This window comes from Chenopodium album, chromosome 21 (genome assembly GCF_948465745.1).
Source record: "Chenopodium album chromosome 21, dcCheAlbu1.1, whole genome shotgun sequence".
Lineage (NCBI taxonomy): Eukaryota > Viridiplantae > Streptophyta > Magnoliopsida > Caryophyllales > Amaranthaceae > Chenopodium > Chenopodium album.
The window spans coordinates 3743284-3758612 of record NC_137854.1 but is presented as its reverse complement, the minus strand read 5'-3'; the positions used below and the strand labels follow the sequence as shown (position 1 = coordinate 3758612).

Here is a 15329-nt window from a genome sequence, read left to right as displayed (position 1 = left end):
CTACAGTAATCTATGGTATAATTATTTTTTATAACACAGATTACTTTGGTAAGAAAAATGACCTTCATCAAATATCAACCATATGATTTTATTATTAATACATGTATAAAACTAGATTTGCAAGTGAGACTTGTGTATTGAGGGGTAATGAATCTTCACCCTAAAGCACATAAGATTCAACATGACCAACAATAAGACAAGACCCGTATGCTTCACCCTTCACCCAATACCCGTAGCAAGGAATAGGGAGTCGCACCCCATCAAAGCTCGATACTCATTATCCAAATTAACAATCTTTGATTAAAATTACGTGGCTAATTATCAATATCAACACGTACGATTTTATTAATACAGATGTACAAAATATTAGACTAATAAAAGTGAAAGTGAGGGGTAATGATTTTCCACCTTAGTAGACTAATAAAAGTGAAAGTGAGGGGTAATGACTTTTTCACCTAAAATACATACGGACTTACGGAGTAAGATTCAATATTATGACACCAAAATTACATGGTGATTAACCCAACATGACCTGACATTAAGACAAGACTATATTCACCCCTTTGGCCCTCTCCCAATAGCAAGGAACGGGGCTAGTCATAATCCATATTTGTAACTATCTATCTATTAACTACCCATACATGTAACTATCTATCTATTAACCTGTCTGTTTTTTTTTTTTGCTTCTCTCTCTCTTTTGTTTTTTTCAAATTCTTTAAGTAAACTAGTTATACCTTATGATATTTTCTTTCCAGTTTGACAACTCCATTCCATAAATACCCAAATGAAATATTTCTGAATATCTTTTATATATTGTAATATTATTGTCAAAATTATTTAGCATGCATTGCACGGAATTTTAACCAATAGACTGATAGACGTGATCCAAATTAAGAATCTTTGATTGAAATTACGTGTTTGTCTTCTCTCAAAAAAAACTTAAACCCAAACACCACAGGCAATGAGGCAAACAATGCAACGCCAAAGAAACACAGGAACCTTTTGGCTACGACAACTAACACAAACGTTGAATTTCGAGGCAACCTTTGAATTTTCATTTCAAGCTTCGAATCTCTTTCCTCCCTCCTTCTTCAACCCCACCAAACCCCCATTTCTATGAAAATTTCTGTAAATTATCCATCTAATCCCATCAACACTGATCAGTGTTCAACCCTTTTCAATGAATCAGAGGTTTGAATTCCTCATTTTCTTCATCGTTGCTCTTTCTTTGTCAACCGTCGTCGTTTTATCCTCTTCTGCTAATGAGTTGTCCCTTCACCGTCCTGCCGGACGAAAACCGCTTTCTCTTGCTCCGTTAGTTTCTCTCTCCTTGCGTTTTGATTATTGTTTGATTCATTGCTATTTATGTGTGTTTTGGAATTATTGCATGATTAGATAGTATTCATTTAAATTTTAATTGGGTTTTTTGTAAGAATGAATTTGTGATTAGGGGTGTGTGATTGTGGTTGTAATCATAGACAATTTCAAATTTTGAGACAAACCCTTCTTTATGAACCCAAAACAGGAAGAGTAATTATTCATAGAATTTTGCTTAGGAGTGACTTTTTCTGGTGTAATTTGAACATGATTGCCGATAGTATTGAATATATAAGTCGTTTTGGCTTTATGATTACATTTTACCACGATCGGGTCTATTTGATTGGAGGGATTAAGGAATTGTAATGAAAATAGAAGTAGTTGTTTCTTTCTATCGAGGCATTTCTGGTTATATGCTGTCAGTTGGGTCATTTGGGCGTAAAGCTGTGATCAGTATGTCAAATTGATGTTTTATGATTCGGGTTTATCAAGTTGCATTGATATGTAGTGTAGTTATTTAGCTCATTTCAGTGAACGAGGAAGGGGCTCGGCTTAAAGCTAACGTGATGCCTGTACTTGTATGGTTGATGAGGAATTGATTTAAAAATTTGCTCTTTGTAATTTAAGAACTCTAGAACAAGAAGATTATCTGTATGTGTTGTTTGGTTCTACTTGTTATCTACAAATATCTCAGTAGTCATGTTATCTTGTAAATCATCACAGTTTATCATGACAATTTTCTTAGCATATGACCAGGCTCCATATATTACTGTTGCTTCTCTTCCACTTGCCATTATGTGTAGTATAACTAGCATTACTATATGAAAAACCATATTTTACTGTTGACATTGTGGCAATGATGCTGAATTAACTTATTTTTTCAGCAGAACACTTAAATGAAAAACCTGTTTCTTCCCGGGCTTATAAAGTTTTAATGCCTCCTGTATGGTGTTCATCTAGTATTGAACCCTTCCTAAAAGACAAACAAAAGGAATGGGAACGGAACTTTTTCACCATCTAATACTAGTAGTTCCTTTTACTTTTTTTTTTTCCCCTCAAAATCCCTTATATTTTGTTTATCATATTTTTGCAGGACACAAGATTTGGAGTTAGTAGCTGCCCTTAATGGCACTGTCTATTTGATAGATAGTGATTCTAGAAAAATTCTTTGGTCTTTCTTATCAGGGCCTCCTATTTATGCGTCTTATCACACTCCAATCCAAGAAGATGGTGAAAACAATAAAGCAGTGGGACGCAGTAGATATTCTTTTATGGACTGTGGAGATGACTGGGAGTTGTATCTGAATTATGACTATGGAAAACTGGTTGGTCACATTTTCTAACCCTCATTAGCCTTCTCGTGCTATATAAATGTGCTTGTTTAACCATTATGGCATCCCCAGTTATATATCATATAGTATGTCACTTGGATTTTCACTTTAAATCTTTTTGCTAGGTTGATGGTGCATGCTTGTAGTTTTACTTGATTCTTTAGCAATATAAGCTGAAGAGCTTTGTACTTTTGTTTGCTCTGAACTTTTATAATATGATGATGATGCTATGGCTGCCAAAGATCTATTCTGCGAGCAGAAATTCTTATGTTTTTATCTATTTATTTATTTTATTGGGAGGTTTGAGGTGAGGTTTATGATAGTGATTAAGGTCTCAAGGTTATATCTCTCTTTATGTAATTGAAAATAACTCAGTGGAAAATTGTACGTAGAATCCACGACATGTGCGAATTTATATGAATTAAGGGAATTGCATCACCGTATTCAATTTCGTATCTTCAAAGTAATACAAAGGTGCCTGCTGAGAATTTATTGAATTTTCAATTGCCTTTATTCCTGCCAAACATTTGGCAATTGAAAGGTCTTGAACAGCTTTAGCCTTTCCAATCCAAACTGAAATTCAAGATAGAGATATATGGGAAGGAGAAGACACAAATTTTACTAGGCGTTTTTTCGTTTTTCAAAATCTGATATCAAAGCATGGATTACTTGTCTTTCTCTTCTCTTTTATGTAATTATAATTTATTTTATTTTATTTTTTTATTTATTATTTTTTTTATTTATTTTTTTTTGCAATCAAGAACACAGAATTAAGTGAAGCATAAATTGTTGACGAGGTTTTGCAATTCTTAAATTTTTCAGATTCTTGTTGTTTGTATACTACTGTTCTTTGTATATCATGGCATAACTGATCAATTCACACAGAAAGTCAAAGTTTTTTCTCTGTGCAGAAACTTGAAGGTACTATCCAAGATTATGTGAATAAAACACCAATATATGAGGATGATGAAGTTACTATAGGATCTATGCATTCTACAGTTTTCAAGGTTGATCCTTGGTCCGGAAAACTCATTCATGATTATGGAAAATCTTTATCCAGAAAGGTGCCACAATGGGGTGCAGAGACTTCCTCTGCTGAGGGAAGAAGTGATTTAGAAACTTCTAGCTCTTCAAGTGCGAAAGGTTCTGATGTGGAGCTATACATTGAAAGAATAGATTATTCACTTACAACTAAAGCATTTGACAAACTACTGTGGAATCTAACGGTTGGCTTTTTTAAAGCCAAAGTTCGATGTAGAGGGACTGATCAGTTGCTTGACGGAGCTTTGATGAATTTGGACCATAAACTGGGTTCTGTTTCTGATGCTCTTAGGACTGTCTCATTTCCTTGCGAATTTGAATTTCCCGTACGCCGTTTTCGCAAGCAGAGTATGTTTGAGTACTTTCTTAAACTAGATGGCTTACCTGGTCCCATGAGCGACCATAATATGCTTCCAGTTGGTTCTCCAAGTCAAATTCTTCCTTCACAGCATAATGATGATAAACTCTCATCTACTCATAAGAAAGGGATCTTGTTACCAACTCGTAGCCATTTACGCCCATCGCGTGAAGTTCTAGAATCTATTTCGGGAACTCATGGGAGGCATGGCAGTTTATGGATACTAAAAAGGAGATATATTCCATGGTATTGTGTCTTTCTTGCTCTCCTTCTCATTGGCTTTGTTTACCATAAAAAATATGCAGTGGCAACAGGAAATATTGAGTTGGATGTAGAGTCTAGTTTGACTCCTCAGCCGGTATCTTCCAAAAAGAAGAGATCTCGAAAATCAGTGAAGAGCGTAGCGAGCTTAGAGGAAGGTCTGCATTATGAGAAGACTGTTAGATGTTGGCCGAATCTCAATAGTCTTTTGCAGGGTGAGACAGATGGACACACAATTAATAAACTGTTTGTATCCAATAGAGTAATTGCGATAGGAAGCAATGGTACTGTTGTATATGAGGGGGCTTATGAAGGAAGGAAAGTGGCTGTGAAGCGCTTGGTTCAGGCTCATCATGATGTGGCCTTTAAAGAAATTCAAAACCTTATTGCATCTGACCGTCATCCGAATATTGTTCGATGGCATGGTGTGGAGCATGACCATGATTTTGTATATCTTTCTCTCGAATTTTGTTGTTGCAGTTTAAATGATCTTATTGAGTCATATACGGATCCCTCCTATCACTCTATGTCTGTGTATGACAAATCATTGCGTGAAAGGGCAGAGTACAAAGCCAGGTTGATTTCTGTGAAGGCGACCATGCAAGACATTAAATTGTGGAAAGACAATGGCTATCCTTCTGTCTTATTGATAAAACTAATGAGGTTTGAACTAACTCTTGCCTATCATGCATATTTAAATGCTGTAATCCGTGCTAAGTTCAGTCAAATATTGAGTATTGATTAACTATTTTGATTTATACATGAGTGGTAGATTTGCATTAATGGGAAGTGTTTGGTTTGGTATATGTTTCACCTTAAGGAGATTTAAGAACCTAATCTTAACTGAAAGTTGAAACTTATTGCATAATATTTTAAGGATTCTGCTGCCAATAACCACCTTTTGTACCATGGATACTTAAGAAAGCCATTGTGCAATAGGTTTGCAATTTGATGCATTAGCTCAATAATGAAATTTGGATCATTTTTTTTAGGAGTTTGGTGTTATCTAGTAACTTTCTGACATCTTTGCATTTTATTTGATTTTTGATGTTGGATTCTCTATTATGTGTTGGTTTCTAATGCAGGGATGTGGTTTTTGGGCTTGTTCATTTGCATGAACTGGGAATAATTCACCGGGACATAAAACCACAAAATGTACTGATAAACAAGGAAAAATCCCTTTGTGCAAAGCTTTCTGATATGGGGATCAGCAAGAGGCTTCCTGCAGATATGTCTTCTTTAGGTCATCATACCACTGGTAGGAAGTCTGGTCTATTGCTTCTGTAGTGTTTGCACTGACTTGCTTTATATGTATCACGCATCATCTCCAAAAAAGGTTGTGGGATAGGTCTATCTACTTGGCAATTCATTATCTTTACCATTTACTTCAATTAGAAGTCATACGACCAGTTGATCAACTCTATAAAGTATTTGGCATTTATCCACACATGTACTGTTGTGCGTATTTACTGCATGAAATGTTAGCTCTACAAACTATATGAACATGTTTATTCAACTTGTATGTTGTATCTTTAATGGTGCTACTGGAGACCTTTATTGTATACTTTTTCAGCATGCCCCGGATTGAAAAGAATTTGATAATCGTGTAGAGGTTTTAGGAGGAATTCCCCTTGAGTCTATATGGATATACTTGTATCCAAGTTGATTTGCTAGGAGTAAACTATGTTGTATATCAAGCATTTGTTCGTAAACTTACTTGAGTCTTTTCTGACTAATGCCTAATGACTAGGTAATGGAAGTTCCGGTTGGCAAGCTCCTGAACAGTTACTTCATGAACGCCAAACACGGGCTTTGGATATGTTTAGCTTAGGCTGTGTCCTCTTTTACTGTGTTACTGGTGGCAGACATCCTTTCGGTGATCGATTCGAACGTGATATCAATATCATCAGGAATCGGGTGGATTTTAATCTGGTGGAGGATATGCCAGAAGCACATGATCTCTTTTCTCGTTTACTGCAACCAAACCCTCGAATGAGGTGAGTTCAATGTGGTTTAGCACTTCCACCAAACATGTATTTCTTGGATTATTTTCTATTGACTATGGTGGGATTTTAGCATGTGCCTAATTTACAATCCTTTGTTGTTCACTTTGTTGTGTGCAATCATTGTCTTTTGACCTTACCATTACCTTTCTCATGACGTACATATATATTCCACATATAAAGTTTATCTGAAATAGATTGCTATCTCTAGGTTAAAGTTGCCTTGAAAGTAAGTAAATCTTTGAACATTGATACTATGCTTTGACATTGAAAGTAAGTAAATTTATGCTCGCATCAATAACTTGGTTTTCAATACTATGCTTTTACTATTGAAGAACTGAATTCAGTTGCAAATGGGGAAGCAGTTAATATTATTATTTTTTTTACCCTTATTTATTCTTTATGAGATTATTTTGTACACCAACCCATACTGACATAATACTCCACCCCCACCCCCCCCGCCTTCCCATCTTCATAATTCTTCTCAACTACTTTTATTGCCACCGTCTTTAGTGTAACAGCCTCCAGGACCAACACCACAGATGATAGCTGAGAAGCATGTCACACATCCTGTACAGTCCAACCACCTCCTCATACCACCCTGCCCATCCTATATGTCCATCAATACTCTTCACAGCCATCTCCACCTGGTTAGAGGGAGAAGTTGTTTTCAGATCCAACTTGACTGAAAGGATCCAACATGGTAGATGTTGGATGGAATCCACCTACTATCTCTAATCATTGTTGGTTCCAACTCCTAAGTTCATGCAAAAATCTTGTGTTGAAGCTGGGATTGGATTGGATTGTTGGGTAGTGATTGTCACTAATTGTGATTGGATAGTGGTTCCTTAAGGCAGTGTTGTGGTTTTAGGTGACCATATTGTTGAGATGTGGAAGTGGTACCATAGTCGTGATGGGTGCTGGCGTCCTTGGCGATGATGGGTTCCCTCACCCCAAACTACAAAGTGGGGGTGAAGAACTTTGGGGAATGTGGTAGGACTTATGGTAATGGGTTTGACCTAGTAAGATCATACAAAATTTTAAGCAAACACAAAGAAGGGATCTGTTGTTCTCACCTCATTTCTAGCTTCCTAAATGATTCCAATTAGACATAGATCTTGTTTATTTTCTTGAACTAAACAAAGGTACAAAGCTGGAAGTTAATTAGTTAATTAGCCTTATCTTGGACCTGTCTTATCCCCTTTTTACTTTTTATCTTTTGATTGATCTTTCTCTTACATAGTTAAATTCTCATTGTTGTCAGGCCTTTAGCATCAGAAGTTCTACACCATCCATTCTTTTGGAATAGTGAAATGCGCTTATCATTTCTACATGATGCTAGTGATAGAGTTGAATTAGAAGACAGAGAGGCAAATTCAAGTATCTTAAAAGATTTGGAAAGTATTGCTCCTACAGCTATAGGTACCAAATGGAATATAAAGCTGGAGCCACAATTTATCAATGATATTGGCCGTTACAGACGTTACAAGTATGAGAGTGTCCGAGACCTGCTGCGTGTCATACGAAATAAGCTGAATCATTATCGAGAGCTGCCTGCTGACATTCAGGTACAGCTTCCACTTTGTGAAATATAATCTTCATCCTGTTTTCTTGATGTCTATTCATGCAACATTTTCTTTTTTCTTATTGTTGGGGGGGGGGGGGGGGTAGATATTAGAAATATTACAATAGATCTATGAATTTACAATGCCAGAGTAAAGTAATTTATGCAGTCACGTGTGAGCAGATTAATAGTATTAGATTACACCCTAGTAGGATTTTGATCATGTGGAGCTCAGTAGTTATGTTCAGTTGTGAGACAAATTAAGGATTTGATCATAGATGGGACTGAAGCATTATTCAGGTAGAATTGCATTGGTTGTTCGTTTTTGCAATGATGAAGGTTGCCTTTTGATCATCTTCATTCATGGCCTTGTCTACTCCTTTTCCCTGAATACTCTTCTTTTTTTTTTTTTTTTTTTAATCTGGTTGAGAAGAGGTTTGCAATTCTTATCTGCTTACTGAATATACTCTGCAAATTCTGCTCCTCTATTATATTTTTCTGGTTCTTATTTCTTCTTTAATTGATATTTCAGGGACTTCTGGGATCAGTCCCTGATGGATTTGATGAGTACTTCATGAACAGATTTCCCAGACTATTGATTGAAGTTTATAAGGTTATTAGTAAATTCTGCAGATCTGAGAAATGGTTTCAGAAATATATTCAAGACAGTGTGCTTTGAGCTGCCTAGCAGTACAGTGGATTCAAGTGTTGTAGCCTGTATATATTCACATCAGTGTATTTATTCAACTATCTTTAAACAATTCAGATGTAAATGAAATTCCTGATACTATTGCCCTTTGATGTATACAACTAAATACATTATTTATATAGCAAGATGTAATGTAATGGTTTATTTATATTATTTATGTCAATTTGGAGCACAAAGCTTCACCTTTTCTTTTGTTATTCCTTTTGTTGTCTGTTTTCTGAAAACTTGAAAGAGTGTTCCATCTGGCTATTTGGACCATCTGATCAGTACTTTCTCTTTCTGCCTTCTGCCACTCCAGTTGTTTTGGAGCCCTGGTTTTGAAGTTGGATAAAAATGATCATTTCTAGGTGCCCAGATGCAACCCCTGAAGAAATTGTTTCACTGTTGTTTTAGTCATTATTTCAAAACCAATTCTCTTTCAGAACTCTTGTTTCATCTCATAAATATTCTCCAAATCAGCTTCTTTTGGTAAGGAGTAAGGTTGTGTACGTCTTATCTTCCACATACCTCATTGATAAACACGATGGTGGGACTCATGCTCGGTGGTTATGGTTGTATTAGTGCCTCTAAGGCTCTAATTAATGCTAAGGTCAGCAAAGAAGAAATGAAGGTAATTTCTAAATGTGCAAAATTTGTATCTGCAATCTCAATCGACCTGATCTTGCAAGCATCATTCAGGTCTTCTGCAGGAGTTTTCACTTTCCAGTCAGTTTAATTGCAGGTACACAGTTCCCTTTACTCTTTAATCAGATTATCCATTTAACACACACACTTAAATTATCTTTGTTAATTCTCTTACAGTTTGTTATTTCTTATGTTATCTTGGTTTAAAATCTGGTTATGTATATCAATTGATTACTTAATTTTCTAGTATGAGCTCTTTATGGCCCTTTCTGCTGTATAAAGAGAATTTCGAGTATTTCTTATGTTTCTGTGTAGTTTATGGATTATAATTCTAAACAACAATGCACAAACTTAAAGAATTTTGACAGGGAAAGTTAATGGAATAATTGATTAAAGGGGCATGGGTATTCTAGCTGCTGCCCAGAAAATGGCTTTGTTCGTGTAATGCTGACGAAGAACATATCAATCTGGTTTTAATCCGCGGATTGCACTAGTAATTCTCTCCATCTCTTCCCTCACACACACACACACAGACACACAATAAAAAAGCAAGAAAAAAGAGCTGAGCTCTTTAGAAACTGAAAGGTCATTTTTTGACAGAAGATGAGCTTTGTCACTTGTTCTCAATGTCTCCACTTGTTTTGTCTCCACTTCTGCATAGAATCAAAGTTATCAGGGCAAGTATAGTGGCTTTATTTTGTCTCCACTTCTGCATAAAATTATGATATCAGGGCAAGTAGAATACTAGAATTAAGAATGGTTAATAATATAATTCATAGGACAAACTGATAGAAGTGCTACTTCACATTACATATAATTTTGTGGCTCACAGACTTTTCTCGCGTTTTAAACCAATCTAACTTGTACATCTTGTCATTGTCCTAGTTTACATTCAAACATTATACCCCCACATATTTTGTGTTTATCGGTCTTGATCTACGAATGGTAGCTACAAGTAAATGACAATTTCATCTTTATTCAATGAATAAGAATGGCCAAAAAGTAAAGGGTATGTAGAAACAAACAAAATTTTTTAATTTTACCCTTAGAGGTGCCTAAAGAGTAAAAGTCAGAGCTTTATTACTTCTTTACATCAACTTTACAATTGGATATCTTTCTCTGATGAGGTATGACAAGGAACAAGCATTGCAAAGAGTATGGATGAGACTTAATGTGATGTGTATTGTTCTAATAAACTCGGATTCGATATACAATATACATAGGTGCATTTCTTGCACCAATTTCTTTCACATGAAGATTTTTCATCTTTTAATACATAACTGCCGCTACTACTTTGTTATTTGACTTTTGTCAAACCTTCTCTTAGATAATTCATACTTATAAATGATCACAGTAGAATCAAAAACTGAGGAGCTAGAATATCAGGTATATACATTAATGATTATGTACCAGGGTCCAGTTGTCGCTGCCGCCTTTGTCTACCTAGCTATTCTTAACAGGTTTGGGTTTCTTCATCCTTCTCTTTGACAAATGCGAAGAACGTAGTGAGACAGGTGGACTGTTGGGTTTGGTCCACTTGGTTAACTGATTCGTCCACTTTGGGTGGCTGACGGCGCATGTACTGCCTCACTAGAAGCGCAAAATATAAAATGAGAGCAAAAAAGCAAGCTAAGCCGGAGAGGAGGAAGAGACCCCAGAAGCTTTTCAGGTCTAGCCTGTCTACTGTAAGTTTAGTATCCTGTGACCTGCAAGCACTTTTCTTCAGCCACTTATCATGGATCCTCTGTAAGTCACCATTCTCTGCCAGTTTCAATATGGCCGTGGACATGTCTACTGCCAAGGGAGAACCTCGCGGAAATGCCTAAGGGAAGAAAAGTTATTTTATTTAGCCACATCCAACAGATAGAACTAGAAATTAGCAGTTTTGTCTAGCACATATTAAATCTGTATCCTTTTATAAGACCAGCACTGTTTCTCAGGTTGAACTATTCTCAACATCATTAACTCAGATCAGAATAAATAGATAAAAAAACAACTCGTATAAGATATAATATGAAGTGCTAATTAAAATAGATCTAATGCTATTAATTTCACTAATTAGTTTCATCAACATACTTTCAAAAATATTAGTGATAAAAGCATTTAAAACTCTGTGCTTGCCTTTTAAGAAAGAACAAAGGGGAAAAAGGTACTTACAAATCCCCTTCCATTTTTGGTGAACTTTTGACCTCTGATAGTGAATTCACATCTCTTTGCAAGGAAGGTTTCTATGCGCGTCATATCATCAACTATTGCAGCAACCCCACCATTCTTAGGGCCCTTTCTGAGAGCTTCCACATACTCGTCTTCATCTCCAAGAGCAATAAGCCGAGACTTAGGAAAGTGAAGCTCATCATGCAAATAACTTTCAGAAAATGAACCATTTTGGTATCCAATGGGATCTTTGCTCCTCATTAGGCTTTCAATCCCTTTGACAGGGGAATCAAGTTTTTGCACTGTTTGTATAGAGCTCAGACTTGCAGTATAACTTGACTTCACGATTAGAACTACAAACATCCATATGAATAGCACGATACGACCCAACACACTTAGAGCAGTTTCCCCTGCATAAGTTAGAATATAAGCATATGTTAGTTGGGCTCTTATTTTAGTCATACCTGAAAGACATAATTACTAAACTGTCAAATTATTTCACTTACTTTGAGAACCGAACCATGTTGAACAGCTGAACCTGCATTCAAAAGCATAATCCAATTTGATTACTAAGTTCTGGTTATATAACAGAAACATGCAAGACATAAAAACCTTTATTTTCGTTTCTTTCCTGCATTTTTCATTTTCCTTGTGCAGAAACAAAACATGCCTTTTTCCCCTCAAAACAGATTGTTTACCAGTGGCATTGAGAGACAACTCAAAGTGACTTCAATAACCCAAAAAAAAGTACTTGGAACATTGTATAGCACTAACCATAACACTGTTTTTATTTGATTTTGAGGTGAGCCACGGAACTCATCGTTGAACCTATGCTCCAGAATCCATATGACAATTCCCAACACGATGATAGACAAACCAGTAACACACCACAACTTTGGAGTTAGTGGCCACAAGAAAGCCCAGGCATCGGAGTCCTTGGTCTTAACAGGGGCCACAACAACAAGACCTGACTCAACAAAAGGCTGTGTAAAATCTACTAATCTTGCTCTTTTGGTGGTAATTACAATGTCACCAACTACAGCATCAAACACCTGCAGTAAGACAAAAAAAAAGGCTTTAAGACCATGTACTTTTGTATATTGGTATAAAGTTAAGAGAAATCAAACATTATGCACTTACTCCTCTAGCCAAATTCTCAATAAGATCGTCGATTTTTGGGTTATTCTTCCCATCTCCGAAAGGGATATAAGTATAAGAAAAACCATACGGAAGCAAATTCAAAGCAGAAGTGAACACATCAATGCTGTATCCTGTGCATGAATTTGTGCGTTCTGTCGAATCTAAACATGATACGAATTCTTGGTAAGTAACACGGCGAGGAACTCCAATCCTGAGAACCTTCCCATTGTTGGGGTAAACCCATCCACGAGGCTTCTCAGTTGTTTTCCCAGGCCAAATCACACTTAATAGCCGATGACTTAGGTTAGGTGGTTTAGAGTGTTGATCTTCTGGTGGCTTAACTGATAAACCTGTATTGTTTGACCAATATCCTATTGTATAAAGACCTGTTCCAACCACATTGATGATATCAAAAGAAGGATTGATCAAATATCTGTCTTTATCAAACTGAATATGGCCTGTCAACCCTGTCATATTGACTTGATATATGCTGGAGACTAGGAGGTTTCCTCCATCAAAACTACGGATGGAATCAAGGTGTAAGTTGCTGTTGCCCTTCAGATGATTTAAGGCTGAATAATCTGAGAATGATATGTTTCCCCCTTGAGCAAAAAATGCATCTAGAGCATTGGCAAGAATCCACACAGTATCATACGCGTAAAGACCAAAAGTATTCAATCCAAATGAGGCATTCCTATCCGCTTTTCTAACCAAATTGCTCCACCGAGCCATGAAGTTTTTCTTAGGCTGTGAAATGGGTGTGTGAGGTCTCAGGGTAATTATCCCTTGAATATTATTCTGTGCATTGGCAGATAGAGGAGAATCTGTATCTATGACATCAGTGAGCCACCGCGTTGCAATCCAAACAAAATTATTATCTAACATCTCAAGAGAGCTAGCCACCTCAAGTATTTGCAGACCAAATTTGTCATAAGTATGCAGAACAAGAATCCTAGACTCTTCTGATATCACCTTAAACAACACACTCCTAATGTCATCTATGGTTGGCTCAGGGCTTAAAGCTGCTTTGTAGCTTATCCTACACTGCCTCTTAGCCAATTCATCACCTAACGACACGACCCCATTTCTTCCGTAGTTGTCATCAGTGTAAATTGCAGTCACTTCCCGCCATCCATAGTAGTTCACAATGTCTGCTATAGCAGCCATTTGGAATAGATCATTCAGAGTAGTCGGGACAATGAACGGATACTCGATAGACGACAGGGTCGGGTCTGTGCCTGCAAAGGTGAGCAAAGGGACTTGCAGTCCTGTTGCAACCTGAGAAACTACATGAGCTATTACAGATGACTGTGGACCTATTACTGCCACTACATCACTCTCCATAAATGTCATTGCTGAAAAAACACATAAAAAAAACATCAGATAATAAACAATCAAAATAAAACAAGAATCAAATACCCAATAAAAGATCAAATTGAGTATATAAACTTTACTCTGAACAATCCCCAGAAAGCCAGTCTGACAATCCTGCATTGAAATATTGAGCTTGGTTCCATTCAAAACTTCTGGGGAAGAATTAACATCATCCACTGCAGCTTGAATTGCAACTTTTCCAACTTTACCAATTGTAGAATTAAAGGATAAAATTGCTCCAATATTCACTTTTTTAGGTCTAGTTGAAAAATTAGTACCAACCCCACTTGCAAAAAATAACCCATTCTCCAATTTCAACACCAACAATAGCGAAAACACCCACAATACCCTCATAATCTTGGTGGGTAAACACTAATTTAATTACTAATGAAAATTAAAATAACAAGTTCTTCACCTGCAATTTTTCATCTTTATAAGACTCTAGAATAGAAAGGAATATAACATCACTAAGAATGCATAAATCTATTACATAAAGAATAAAGAAACCCCAGATGAATAGAGTACCAAAAAATAAAATAAAAATTGCTACATTTACCTTAAAAAATTGCCAAATTTGGATAAAGTTTAATTCAGAAATTCTAAACAAGTAAAGTAGATTCTAACTTCTAAGTACATGTGGTTACAAAGATGAAAGCAAAAGAAAATTGGAGAATAATGAAGGGCATATAAAAGTGGGTCCACTAATGGAGGAAGTGGTGGAATATTTGTAAGTTGTAAAACAACAAAAGGTATTTTTCTTGGAAGAAAGCAACTTCCACATTGATATGATGTTGGATTTCAAGACTGTAATTCAGATTTGACTTTGCGTGGAAGAAGGGAGAAGAAAGGAAGTAGAGCATCTTGTAGTTGTTGATACTCCTCCACCTCTAAATGTGTAAAACATTGCATTTTTTTTTTCTTTTTTTTTTTTTTTTTTTTTTTTTGGGTAGATGACTAAAATTGACTTGTAGTACAATATCACAAGATTTTTGGAAAAATTAGGTGTGCACTAAATTTTTGGAGGTTTCTTGATGTAATTGTTTGATGGTCCTGCATCTCATACAAATGTACACAAAATAGTTCATGTTGAATTTTCTTTTGCACATACACCTATAATTCATCTTAGGAATAGTCTATTTCAGTCATTTGAGTGAAGGGACTGATTTTGATTTCTTTTACAAAATTCTCATTCACTAGTGGATATCACTCGGAAGAAGATGCAAAGGCTCAATAAGAAACGAATTCTAAACCTTTTTGGTAAGGTAAGAACGGTAACACTAAAAGTTGTCATTTAAAGTCGGTAAAGCTAAAAGTTACCTCAAATAGAAAGTCAGAAAGAGTTATAGTGATTTAGTAGATAGAAAAAGTTACAGTAACTTTATTAGATAGAAAGAGTTACGAGAGTTTGGTAGCTTCATACAGAGTACTATGTAGTAACTAGTTAGGAATTATT

General features: G+C 36.0%; 2 protein-coding genes across 2 annotated transcripts; one reads left to right on the top strand and one right to left on the bottom strand.

The window, feature by feature from the left end:
* The first annotated feature begins 922 nt into the window (after positions 1–922).
* On the top strand, positions 923–8732 carry LOC145601725 (serine/threonine-protein kinase/endoribonuclease IRE1a-like). Its single transcript, XM_081657789.1, has 7 exons — positions 923–1314; positions 2411–2642; positions 3560–4971; positions 5394–5566; positions 6059–6305; positions 7576–7879; positions 8408–8732. The coding sequence occupies exons 1-7, from the start codon at positions 1181–1183 to the stop codon at positions 8552–8554; spliced, it is 2649 nt and encodes an 882-aa protein (XP_081513915.1). The 5' UTR covers positions 923–1180; the 3' UTR covers positions 8555–8732.
* A 1638-nt stretch (positions 8733–10370) lies between these two features.
* LOC145602038 (glutamate receptor 3.6-like) lies at positions 10371–14787 on the bottom strand. Its single transcript, XM_081658147.1, has 6 exons — positions 13957–14787; positions 12503–13857; positions 12137–12414; positions 11869–11900; positions 11366–11772; positions 10371–11030 (listed from the first exon to the last, which is right to left on the bottom strand). The coding sequence occupies exons 1-6, from the start codon at positions 14228–14230 to the stop codon at positions 10662–10664; spliced, it is 2715 nt and encodes a 904-aa protein (XP_081514273.1). The 5' UTR covers positions 14231–14787; the 3' UTR covers positions 10371–10661.
* Positions 14788–15329: the final 542 nt, after the last annotated feature.

Coding starts and splice junctions, on each gene's coding strand:
- LOC145602038 (XM_081658147.1), bottom strand. CDS start 14,230: ATGAGGGTATTGTGGGTGTTTTCGCTATTGTTGGTGTTGAAATTGGAG. Junction 13,858..13,956: donor CTTTCTGGGGATTGTTCAGA/GTAAAGTTTATA, acceptor GTGTTTTTTCAG/CAATGACATTTATGGAGAGT. Junction 11,031..11,365: donor CCAAAAATGGAAGGGGATTT/GTAAGTACCTTT, acceptor TTCTTCCCTTAG/GCATTTCCGCGAGGTTCTCC.
- LOC145601725 (XM_081657789.1), top strand. CDS start 1,181: ATGAATCAGAGGTTTGAATTCCTCATTTTCTTCATCGTTGCTCTTTCT. Junction 1,315..2,410: donor AAACCGCTTTCTCTTGCTCC/GTTAGTTTCTCT, acceptor ATATTTTTGCAG/GACACAAGATTTGGAGTTAG. Junction 7,880..8,407: donor AGCTGCCTGCTGACATTCAG/GTACAGCTTCCA, acceptor TTGATATTTCAG/GGACTTCTGGGATCAGTCCC.